We start from the raw sequence: 12,146 nt of genomic DNA on the forward strand, positions 1-12,146 counted from the left end.
GATTTAATTAATGATAACCATCAAGCCTACTAGGCAAGGCTCTTGAGGCAGCATACATACATACGCGCCGTTGAGTTGCATCTGACCTATGGCAACCCCAGCAAGGGGCTTTCAAGGCAAGGGAGAAGCAGAGGTGGTTTGCGCTCTCTCTCTCTCTCTCTCTCTCTCTCTCTCTCTCTCTCTCTCTCTCTCTCTCTCTCTCTCTCTATATATATATATACATATATATATATATATATACATATATACATTTACACACATATACATATACACACACATATATACACACACACACACATATATATATATACACATATATATATACATATACACACATATATATACATACACACACACACACACACACACACATATATACATACACACACACACACACACACACACAGTGCTGCCTTCCCTGCCCTTGAGGTAGCATACAATATATTAAAAAATACAATATATTAAAAAACAATGCAGTGTAAAACAAAAGTCAGCTTTCAGTAAAGCGGTGGGGTGTGGGGGGAAGCCAACTACCGCCAATTAAAATAGCAGCAAATATAGAGGTCGGTCACTCAGGTGTTTCAAGTGCCTGAGAGAACAGCAGTGTCTTTACCTGGCAGCTAAAGGTCATCCCAGTAGGTATCCAGTGAACAGGAACAAGGTGCCGCTTCTATTCCTGGTAGCCATACACCTCACTTCATAAGGTAAAAGCACTCAAGGCTGGACTTCCAGCAGAGATCTCAGTGACCAAGAAAAATAATTTTTTCCCCACCAAGATCTTCCCTACCATATTGTAGTGCTGTAAAATGAAATGAATTGATATGGTGATAGAATTATAAGAAGGGGCCAACAGGCCATCCAAAGCAACCCTGCTGTGAGGAAAGACAATACATCAACTGGTTGCCAGTTCAGACTGATTTCTAGGAACTACCACACGGATACTTCACCGAGGCATATGCCATAGGGTTATGCTGCCAGTATGACAGGGCGGAGGGGGGGGGGATATATTCCCAACTTCATATATGGGTGACTGGTCACGCCTTGAGCATTAGTAAAATCTGATCCAATAATTTATGTACCTATCTGACCGCTAAGGAGGGCATCTTCAGAGGCTCTGCTTCAGATACCTCCACCTTCTGAGGTTAGACGGGTGCAACCTGAGAATGGGCCTTCTCAGTCATGGCACCAAAATTATGGAATTCCCTCTAGAGGGAATTCTTTGTCCCCCTTTATCACTGCCTTCCACTAGCAGTGAAGACTTTTCTGTTTTGTTTGGGGCTCCCTCAGTGGCCCACATTGACCTTTCCTTATATGTGTGTGTTTTTGTTGTTTACGTGCATTTTAAATTTTGTTTTAATGAACACATGAAGGTGCCTCATACTGAATCAGACCCTTGGTCCATCAAAGTCAGTATTATCTACTCAGACTGGCAGCGGCTCTCCAAGGTCTCAGGCAGGGGTCTTTCACATCACCTTCTTGCCTAGTCCTTTTAACTGGAGATGCCGGGGGTTGAACCTGGGACCTTCTGCATGCCGAGCAGATGCTCTACCACTGAGCTACAGCCCCTCCCTTAATGTTTTGACTGTTTACCACCTTGGGAACCCTGAGCTGCATGGAAAGTTGGCATAAAATGTTCTAAATAAATAAAAATAAATAAAAGTTATTAGGGGGGGAAACTCCTGTGTTGAATTCAAAGTCGCTCTTTTCATCAAAGAGAGTCATTAACTCACAAAAGGATTCCTTGAGTGAGTGGAAAGACATCTTTGGATCCATCCCATTCACTCGAGCACAGTTCTAGAGGGGCACAACTCTGCAGGTTTCAGTAGTTAGTTGTGGAATGGCCTGGTGGAAATGGGGAGAGAGGACACCTGTGTGACTGATTCAGCTTTAGTTGTTTAAAATAGCAAATGCCAAGGCACCGATGTCCTAAATAGATTCAGTACAGGGAGTGGCAGAGACTTAAATGGCAAACAGAAGTAGTATTTGATTTTGTACTCTGTGACAACATAACCTTTGAATAATTTGCCATGGCAAATTCCAGTTTCCTTTAGTTTGTCAAAGGCTGCAGGTGGGCAATGTGTGACTCACTCATGGCATGTGCAACCCATTGGCATTTGGTAGAATCCCCGCTATCATTCTTTAAATAAAGGGCATGTTCCTGTCTCAAGCAGTGGCTTATTTTTCAAAGACATAGCAGAACACCATGGGGGCTGACCTGAGAGCCCTTTCCCTTCAATCCAAATGCAGAGGGCAAGTTGTGATTACATCAGCCTTTTTCAAACATAATGCCATTTTGTTGGGATTATGTTTAATCTTTTTAGCCCTGATCTACCCCAAAACTGTCTCTCAGAACCTGCTCATAGTTTCTACACCTTCTCTGGGATCTGCTGGAAGAGCTGTCTCATCCCCATATGGGTGGCAACTCAGACCAAATTTTCAGATGACCTCTCCCAGTGGCTTCACATAGATGTTAAAAAGCATGGAGGATAAGATGGAACCTTGTGGTACCGCATAGACCAGGGGCCGAGTAGCAGCCCCCAGCTTCATACTCTGAAACCTACCCCTGAGGTAGGACCAAAACCACCACAAAACAATGCCTCCCAGTCCCAACCCTGAAAGGTAATAAAGAAGGATACCATGATTGATGGTATCGAAAGCTGCTGAGAGGTCTAGGAGAATCAGCAGGGTCGCACTTCCCAGTGCAGGTCATCCATTAGGGTGATCAAGTTAGTTTCAGTCCCATGACCAGGCCTGAAACCAGACTGGAATGGATCCATACAATCTGCTTTATTTAAGAATCCCTGAAGTTGCCCAGCCAACCACCACTTGTTCAGTCACCTTGCTCAGGAGTGGTGCATTTGAGACTGGGCAATCGTTGTTTGGTTATCCTTGGTCCAGAGTAGGTTTCTTTAGGAGAAGATACACTTCTACCAACTTCAAGGTACGGGCAACCACATCTTTTCGCTCTGAGGAGGAGGGCATCTTCAGAGTGGGTGATTTCCTTCACTTGCTCTAGGAGGCAGGAACAAATCTTTAATTTCCTGTCTCCTGAGGGAATTGGCCCCTCCTCCTCAGTTTGTTTCCTGCCTCGCTACAGGAGAGCAACCTTTTTGCAGCTCTCTGCTGTTAGTCTTAGGAAACTTATTCTGTCACCTTTCTTCAGTGCTGTTGTCTTCTTTCAGCACATTCCTGAGACTCGGCGTAGGGAAATGGCAGGGAGAAGGCGCAGTCGAGCCACCTCCTAAAACCGTTCCACCTACGCCAAAAAACAAAAAAAAAGCCTTTTCTTGGCTTTTTTTTGTTAAACGGGGCCTTTTTCACTCCGTAGAGAACAGCAAGGCTGTGCCTGCTAAAAAGCAGGTGCAGCAACACTGTTCATGGCACTGGCATTACGGGGTGAAAGGGAACAGGAAGCAGCCTAACGGCAGCTCCTCCCCCCAGCCTGCCCCGGGAACGCCCCCCACGCCGGCGCCACAAGTCTCCACCGTGATCTGCACCATGGAGAGACTGCGCCGGCGGAGGAGCGGTGCGCAGCTCCGTGGCGCTTAGGCACCGACGGAACTGCCCTCGCCACCAGCATAAGTGCGTCTAATCACTGCACAAGTCGCACTTACGCTGGCGGCAAGGTCACGCCTCCTCCTAAGGAGAATCGGCCCCCAGGCTCAGGAATGCACTGTTAATATCTAAGAATCCTAATGATAGGACGAGTTCCCGCCAAAATAAAATGGCGGATGTACGATCTGATGACTACATCGTCTTACTATCTCATGGGCCCAATCTGCCAGCATCTCCCCCTGCAGATTTAAGCAGCCAGGAAGGGTAAGGGTTGTACAATCAGGTGGTAGGTCACAAACTTCCAAGAATCCTGTCCACATCCTCAGATTGAATATGACACAATAGATCATCCATATGACATTTGTCACAACCATAACTATTTAGATAGTCAACTGAAGTGTGTGCATGGATACGTCTAACCTAATGGAGTAGCACTCTTTTACCCAGTAGGTAGCAGCCCTTGCTTTTGTAAAGTTCTGGGAAGTTCAACTCACTTAGTATGTATAGAGAAAGCCTGACAGAAATTGTTAACATCATAATTGTTCTTCTCCCTCTATGTGTGTATAAAGTGCCATAAAGTCGCAGCTGACTTATGGTGGCCCAGCAACGGGCTTTCAAGGCAAGTGAGAAGCCGAGGTGGTTTGCCAGTGCTTTCCTCTGCAGAGTCTTGCTTGATGATCTCCCTTCCAAGTACCAACTCTGCTTAGCTTCCACGATCTGATGAGATCGTGCTCTACCATTCCACCTTTCCTCCTTCTCTTCTCCCTCTTAAAGCAGACATAAATTCTGCAGTGGTCAAGCCAAGAGGGGTACATGCCTGCCTGGCCAGCGTTCTGAGTTATGTTTCTAGTTATGTTGCTCAAAAAGACACGGATTAGAAAACATCGTCAGTTCAAAATGTATTTGTTTCCTCAAGGATCTGTGTGTTTTGATTAAACATTGTAGTTGACAGGGTTGTATTACTTTGCGTTTAAATGACTGCTTTTAATTGCGGGATTTAACTGTGTTCTTTGGGGGGTTTGACGTTTGTATGTTTACGTCCATCACCTAGAGCACCTTGACAGCAAATACATGGTTATCAATAACGTTATAGTTGAACATTGTTGTTTCTTTTTTGTTGGGTTGCAGGTATGGCCTCCCATGTGCAAGTTTTCTCCCCTCACACCCTTCAATCAAGTGCCTTCTGTAGCGTGAAGAAACTGAAAGTGGAACCAAGTTCTAACTGGGATATGACCGGGTACGGCACACATAGTAAAGTCTACAGCCAGAGCAAGAACGTGCAATCCTCTCAAGCAGCTGCCGCCATCAACGCCTCTCTCCAGATCCCCAACCCCAGCATCCCTTACGAGCAGACCATCATCTTCCCAGCCAGCACGGGGCACATCGTGGTGACATCCGCCAACAGCACCTCTGGTGTGGTCGCAGTATCTGGGCAAGCACTGGGTGGACCACACAACCTGATGCGTCGAAGCACTGTGAGCCTCTTGGACACCTACCAAAAATGTGGACTTAAGCGCAAAAGTGAGGAAATTGAGAACACGAGCAGCGTGCAGATTATCGAAGAGCATCCACCAATGATTCAGAACAATGCCAGCGGGGCCACGGTAGCCACCACCACCACCTCCACAGCCACATCGAAGAACAGTGGCTCCAACAGCGAAGGGGATTACCAGCTGGTACAACATGAAGTGCTGTGTTCCATGACCAACACGTATGAAGTATTAGAATTCCTTGGCCGTGGAACCTTTGGGCAAGTGGTTAAATGCTGGAAACGTGGCACCAATGAAATAGTGGCCATCAAGATCCTTAAAAACCATCCTTCTTATGCCCGGCAAGGTCAAATCGAAGTTAGCATTCTGGCCCGGCTCAGCACTGAAAGCGCAGATGATTACAACTTTGTCCGAGCCTATGAATGTTTCCAGCACAAGAACCACACTTGCTTGGTCTTTGAGATGTTGGAACAAAACCTCTATGATTTCCTAAAACAAAACAAGTTCAGCCCGTTGCCACTTAAGTACATCCGGCCAATCTTACAGCAGGTAGCCACGGCCCTAATGAAATTGAAAAGCCTGGGTTTGATTCATGCAGACCTCAAACCAGAAAACATCATGTTGGTGGATCCATCTCGGCAGCCGTACAGGGTCAAGGTCATTGACTTTGGTTCCGCTAGCCACGTGTCTAAGGCTGTGTGCTCAACTTATCTTCAGTCCAGATATTACAGGTAAGAGACTGGGTTCAACATAAGGGTTCTTCTTCCATAAATATATCTTTTGTCGTCCTGTAGAAATAATTGAAGCTCAACTATGATATCTGACCAATTATAGGTAGCAGGTGTCAAGTAGCCAGGTGATTGATCAGGAGGACAAGAATAGTTCCGTCTGTGTCTGAGTAACAAGTTACTTAGATTTAAGAGACAGGCTAAAGTCAGCAGCTTTATACCAGGCTTAACCATACTGCCCCCTTGTGTCACTTGATCCCAACTGTAGCTGCAGTACCACCCCATGGCCATCTGCAGTGGTGGTGCTATAGTGCAGCAGAGAGCAGGTCATCCATTCTTGCTAAGGCACCATGGTGAGACAGTGAGTAAAGGACTGAGTCTTTGTGGCTGGAATGCCTGGATTTAGACCCCTAGTATCTTCATACGCCATGACCTAGTTGGGCCAGGCTAGCCAGATCTCGTCAGATCTTGGAATCTAAGCAGGGTCGGGCCTGGTTAGTGCTTGGATGGGAGGCCACCAAGGAAGTTCAGAGTCTCTATGCAGAGGCAGGCAATGGCAAACCACTTCTGTTTGTCTCTTGTCTTGAAAACCCCATGAGAGATTGCCGTAAGCACTTTGCACCCCCATACACAAACCCAACTTTATTGTGGCATGAGATTTTGTAGGTTCCTGCCTATGAAATTTCATGCCACAATACATTTGCTAGTCTTCAAGGTACCAAGGGGCTGTCTGTTGTTTTTGCTGCAGCGGACTAACACCGTTACGCTTCTGAGAGTAATCAGCGATGCGATTCTTCATGCTGATGGATTTGATCAACTTAAACTGTACGAGTTCTCAGTATAGCTCGTATGTTAAAATGCAACAGATGTTGTGCCTATAAAAATGCAGGTAACAGCAGCACTGCTGAACAGCTCTTCTACTGGATGCACGTACAGGGCTCCCCCCTACGATTTGTCAGTCGCTGATGCTTTTCCCTCTGTCTCTTCAAATGCAGATTTCAGACACTAGAGGGGGGTCCTAATCAGGGCTGCAGAAGAGTTAATTTCCAGAATGTGGAACTTTGACAGTAGCATTGCAGCAGTTGATTTCTATCTGTGTGTCCTTTCATCTTGAAGGAGAAGGCGGTGGCTGGGGTGGGGTGGGGAGGGGGACATCCTCATTTCTTTCCTCGAAAAAGGTTTAGTAAATGAAACATTCCAGCCAGCGATAGTCTCATCCTTCAGGGCAGACAGGTTTATGCAGTAAATACGTGAAAGCTTTTAGGGTTGCAATTAGCTTGCTAGGTGGAGTGGGAGAAAGGGGAATTAATTTGAGATTATCTCGTTGAATTGCCTGGGATTCTGCAGTGCCACTCCAGGTCCTCACGTGGACCTTGTACAGGCGTCTGTAGGGAATGATGCTTTGATGGAGGGTGGGAGATGAAAGTCTTTGGTTTTCCAGAGTTTTGTTATGGTTGCCAAGGGTGAAGAAAACCCTGATAGTCGATGGGTCTTGGGTTCTGAATTGCTCGTTCAAAGGTTGCCAGCATTCATATTGTCATATTCAGTTTCATCAATTCCTCTCCTCCCTTCTATTCTTGAGAAGCAAAGCAGGAGGTGAAGTTACTGCAGAGTGTGTGTGTGTGGGGTGGATGAAGTCATGAAGAACACTCGTCTCCCTGTCTCTGAGTTTTTGTTTTGTTATTTTAATGGAGGGGGTGAAAGTGGTGTGCACTGGGAGAAGCAAAGGTCCCTTCTCAAACAGAGATCAGCATTTGTATGCTAGAGGCATCTTGCAACTTCAGAAAGATCTGAAAAGAAAATAATTTGTTTTTCATTGCTTTTGTTGCCAGGTCATTAGGAAGACAGATGGGCTGGCATTAAGGAAACATAAATAGGAAATGAATGTTATTAAGAAACTTCCTAATAATAAATCCCAATAGACTGGAGAACTCTCTCTCTCTCTCTTTTTAAAATCATGAAAGTGAGATGTTGCTACAGACAGTTAAATTCCTGCTTTGACAAAGTGTTGGAGAAAATGGTAAGGGCTGTTCTTGAAGAGGCAGAAGAACTGATCTTGGGAGGACAGATTCACCTCCCCACCTTCCAAGTGAGGTGATTGGTATAAATATCCTAAGTAGCTTACTCTTGGGTGGGGAACAGCTATTGAATGTTAGCTGGCACAGATACAATCTTTTCCATCACCTGAAATTAGTAGCCACCAATAGGGAGGCCAGATGGCATGCAAGGAGCTTTAGAATTCACCCTAAGTATTTTAATTAAGTAACACTCGGCGGTGACATGATTGCCTGGTGCCTTGTTGCTAGCACATTCTGGCCTTAAAGATGGTGTAATTGGAGCAGGGAGGACAAGATAGGAAGATCATCTGGTGGTGTAGAAAGTAACAACATCTTGCGTCATCTGCTCTCCACGCTGGTTGTCAGGGCAAGTGAAAAGGATTGCATCTCAGATGTTCCTGTTCTGTGATATGAATGTGAATTTGTTGCCTGCTTTAGTTACTGTACCTTAGTCTACAGTAGGGTTGTTAGGTCCCTCCTCTCCTCCGGTGGGAGATTTTGTCGGAGGGGGTTGCGTGTAGCCGTGAGTAACGCAATCTCGTCACTTCCGGTTTACTTCCGGAAGCACCACAGCACAACGGGACAATTTACCACTCAAAACCCCATTTGAGTGGTAAATTGTCTCATCACGCTGCAGCTTTCCGGAAGTAAACCAAAAGTGATGGGATCCCGTTGCTTGCAGCTGCGCGTGGACGCGATCCTTGCTGTCAGCCAGCAGATGGATTGGCGGGCAAGCTACCAGGCAACCCTAGGAACTGCACCAGGATTTGGTAGGAGAAGTGGCTTCCTTAAATGTGTCTGCTCAGACGGGCTTGTAAATATATCTTAACTTGGTGGAGGGGCCGTGGCTGAATGGTAGAGCATCTGCTTGGCATGCAGAAGGTCCTAGGTTCAATCCCCGGCATCTCCAGTTAAAGGGACTAGGCAAGTAGGTGATGTGAAAGGCCTCTGCCTGAGACCCTGGAGAGCAGCTGCCAGACTGAGTAGACAATACTGACTTCAGTGGACCAAGGGTCTGATTCAGTATGAGGCAGCTTCATGTGGTGTTCTGTGAATATCCTCTCACCTAGTGAGAGCCAGCATTGTATAGAAGTTAGAGCGCTTGACTAGGATCTGGGAGGCCCAGGTTCAAATCTCCACTCTGCTGTGGAAGCTTGCTAGATGATCTCAGGCAAGTCAAAGTCACTCCAAACAATATCCTCATGGGGCATCAACATATAGATTTAGAGGTTCCCGGTTGTAGTCTTGGCTGCTGCTGCCGATCAGTATTCCCTTCAGTTCTGTGCTGGATGGGTCTAGTGACCTTGCTCAGTGATGGGGACACATCGTTTTGTGTTTTTCATGTACATTCTGGACTACTGGTTCTCTGAAGACATTGCCCTCAACAAGTCCCAGATCATAAGAGCCATTTACGCAACAGGTGCTGGATTAGAAATACAGTGTGGTCTGGTGCCACTTGGCTTCCCTGAGTTTCATTCAAAACCAGTCAGTCCGCTTCCCTGGCTTTGTTGCTGAACTTTTGAATATGAACTCAAGGTCATGCAAAGTTCTTCCATGAAAAGTATTTCCATAATCCCTTCTACCAGCGTCTTATTGCAACCAGATGGGTGCGCTGGTATTGCGGATGTGGCCTTGGTTATAAGACGTAAGCATGTCTCTTTTCTGATTTTGAATGAAACAGATGGCCTTTGATTTTGTCCTCTTGTGTGTCTTAAGCCAAATAGTTTGACAACAGGATATAGATATTTTCAGTCAAACTTTTAGGGAACAGCAGAACAGACATCCTCCAATACAAGTATGCTGTGAATTCACTGAAAATCAAAGATTGCATCCAGGGTTGACTAAAGGTACAGTGGGCCCCTCAGCAAAGAGTCCATTTGTAGCCCCTCACGCCACCCTGACAGGGTATATGAAAAGAAACCACATGACATGACTGGTTCCATGAGCCCCCTCGGGATTTGGGAGGTTCCTTGAATTTTGTCCCCCAAGCCCCTGCCTATAATGAACTTCAGTTACATGATGGATCTAAGTAGGAACAGGTCACAGGAACGTGTGGAGCTGCCTTACACTGACTCACACCATTGGTATATCACAATCAGTAACATCTACTCTTATTGGAGGTGGCTCTCCAGGGTCTCATGTAGAGGTCCTCTTTATTGCCTTCTACCTGATCCTTTTATCTGAAGATACTGGGAATTGAACCTGAGGCCTTGCGAATGCAAGGAGGTTGCTCCAGCACTGAGCTACTGCAGCCCCCTCTCTTGAAAGTCACCAACATTCCAGCAGGCATAGACTGTAAGAAATGGGTGTTTGTCCATAAAAGCAGGCAGAGCTTCAAAGTAATCCTTAGGCCTGGTTTATTTATGTTAGCCCATCTGTCAACTATATTATATATTTTCTTTCGCTTTTCCTTGTTCTTTGCTGCTCAGGTTATTTGCATTTTAAAGGATTGTTTGTTTCTTAGAGTTCATAATTTACACCTGCTTATCTTTCCCACTCAAAGTCATGATCACTCTGCCAGTAGCGTACAACCAGCTGACATGGAAATTTTTAGAATTTCTGATGTGATTTGGATTATGACTTCAGGTAAGGGAATAAGCAGCGGGAGAAAATAAACCCGTAAACAACAGAACCTTCTTCTTTTTTTAAAGAAGAAGAAGAAAAATGCCAAAAAACAAATAATGAAAAGGAATTGAGCAAAAAGGGCAAACATAAATGTTGCTTTCTGAAAAAGAATATTATACCCTCAGCAGTTGGTGAGTTGCAGTGAAGCACATGCATACATTTCTAAGCTTCAAAGCACATCTGTACGTAAGGGGAACCCTCTTCGGATGTTCATCCACACGTTAACTGAACTGGTGTAGAGAGGAGTGGGATTAGTTCTGCTACAACCCCCCTGACATCTGTGTATTCAGCTGAAATTCTGCTGTGAACATCAATGCATTAACAGGTGTATGTGGTTAGATTCCTGTTCACAACTGGAATCAGTATTCCCCATCTCTTGGAGGTGTTTACATGGGCATACATAACCTTGTAGGGACTTACTGCGGATGTTTTATCCGTCTGTCTGTCTGTCTGTCTGTCTGTCTGTCTGTCTGTCTGTCTATCTATCTATCTATCTATCTATCTATCTATCTATCTATCTATCTATCTATCTATCTATCTATCTATCTATCTAATTTCTAGCCCGCCCTCAATCCCCAACCAAGGCTGGGCTCAGGGAAGGTTACAACAAATCCATTACTATAAAACAATAAAATCAATGCATCTCTTAGTCAGAATTATTAAAACAGATGGTAATAAGTTAAAAACACATTGATGGCATTCAATCAACAAAAGAGTTGCTGGGAAATTCAGAGCAGTTGGAACCTACACCATTCAGTTTACCAAACAAGTGTGGGAAGACAGAGGGAAGTAGGGAGGCCAGCATTGATGACAACCTGCGGCTGCCCTCAACCGTAGGCCTGGTGGAATAACTCTGGGAGGGGCTGTGGCTCTGTGGCAGAGCATCTGCTTGGCATGCAGAAGGTCCCAGGTTCAATCTCCGGCATCTCCAGTTAACGGGACTAGGCAAGTAGGTGATGTGAAAGACTTCTACCTGAGACCCTGGAGAGCTGCTGTTGATTTGAGTAGACAAGGCTGACTTTGATGGACCAAGGGTCTGATTCAGTGTGAGGCATCTTCATGTGTTCCGTCTTAATAATGGGTAATAATGGGTCAAGGCCCAGAGGCAGGATCCCAACTCTCTCGTAAGTAACTGACCACACAGGCAATGATCTGAAAAGGGCTAATACTTCCATGATTTTGGTGTCTGGCGTTCATTATTCATTTCCCACTTCAGAGTGTCATCAGTTTCCCATGTGTTCCCATTTTCTGCATGTGTCATCAGTTTCCCATGTGGTTCTAAGCCCGGAGAGGCTGGCCCGTTAACTTACTGGGAATGCGAGCTACTGGTATATTGCCAGCCTTTGCCGAGCAGCTGGTGCATCCCCTTGAAGACCCAGGAAAAGAATGCAAAAATATCTGCTCTAGGCTTTTTAAAAAATTGAGTTTTAAAGGTTTTTTCTCTGTGCTGCTCAGCTGACAGCTTCCTTTCTGCTTCTCTTCCTACTCTTGTGTCCTGTTTTTAGCACAGAACAAAACTTGGTAACAGGAGAGGGGGAGTAGCTCAGGATATTTCTCATTACTCAGAAGTAGCTTTCATTAAAGAAAAGGTTGGCAATTCCTGGTCTAGAACTGTTGCTATCTCTTCTGCCATCTCTGCTGTCTGGGTCTGAATGGAGTGGCCCTTGTAGACTAATGCTAGTACAGGGATT

The 12,146-nt window shown here is 45.5% G+C and overlaps 1 protein-coding gene across 2 annotated transcripts in view; it reads left to right on the forward strand.

The window, feature by feature from the left end:
- The window catches only part of HIPK2 (homeodomain interacting protein kinase 2), a 174,947-nt gene that overhangs the window by 72,364 nt on the left and 90,437 nt on the right, over positions 1-12,146 (forward strand). For both annotated transcript variants that reach the window (XM_056847106.1, XM_056847107.1), the window contains exon 2: positions 4,684-5,776. In XM_056847106.1, coding sequence (XP_056703084.1) covers positions 4,684-5,776 — 1,093 coding nt within the window. The remainder of the gene's footprint in view (positions 1-4,683; positions 5,777-12,146) is intronic.

Source organism: Euleptes europaea, chromosome 3, assembly GCF_029931775.1.
Source record: "Euleptes europaea isolate rEulEur1 chromosome 3, rEulEur1.hap1, whole genome shotgun sequence".
In the NCBI taxonomy this organism is placed as follows: Eukaryota; Metazoa; Chordata; class Lepidosauria; order Squamata; family Sphaerodactylidae; genus Euleptes; species Euleptes europaea.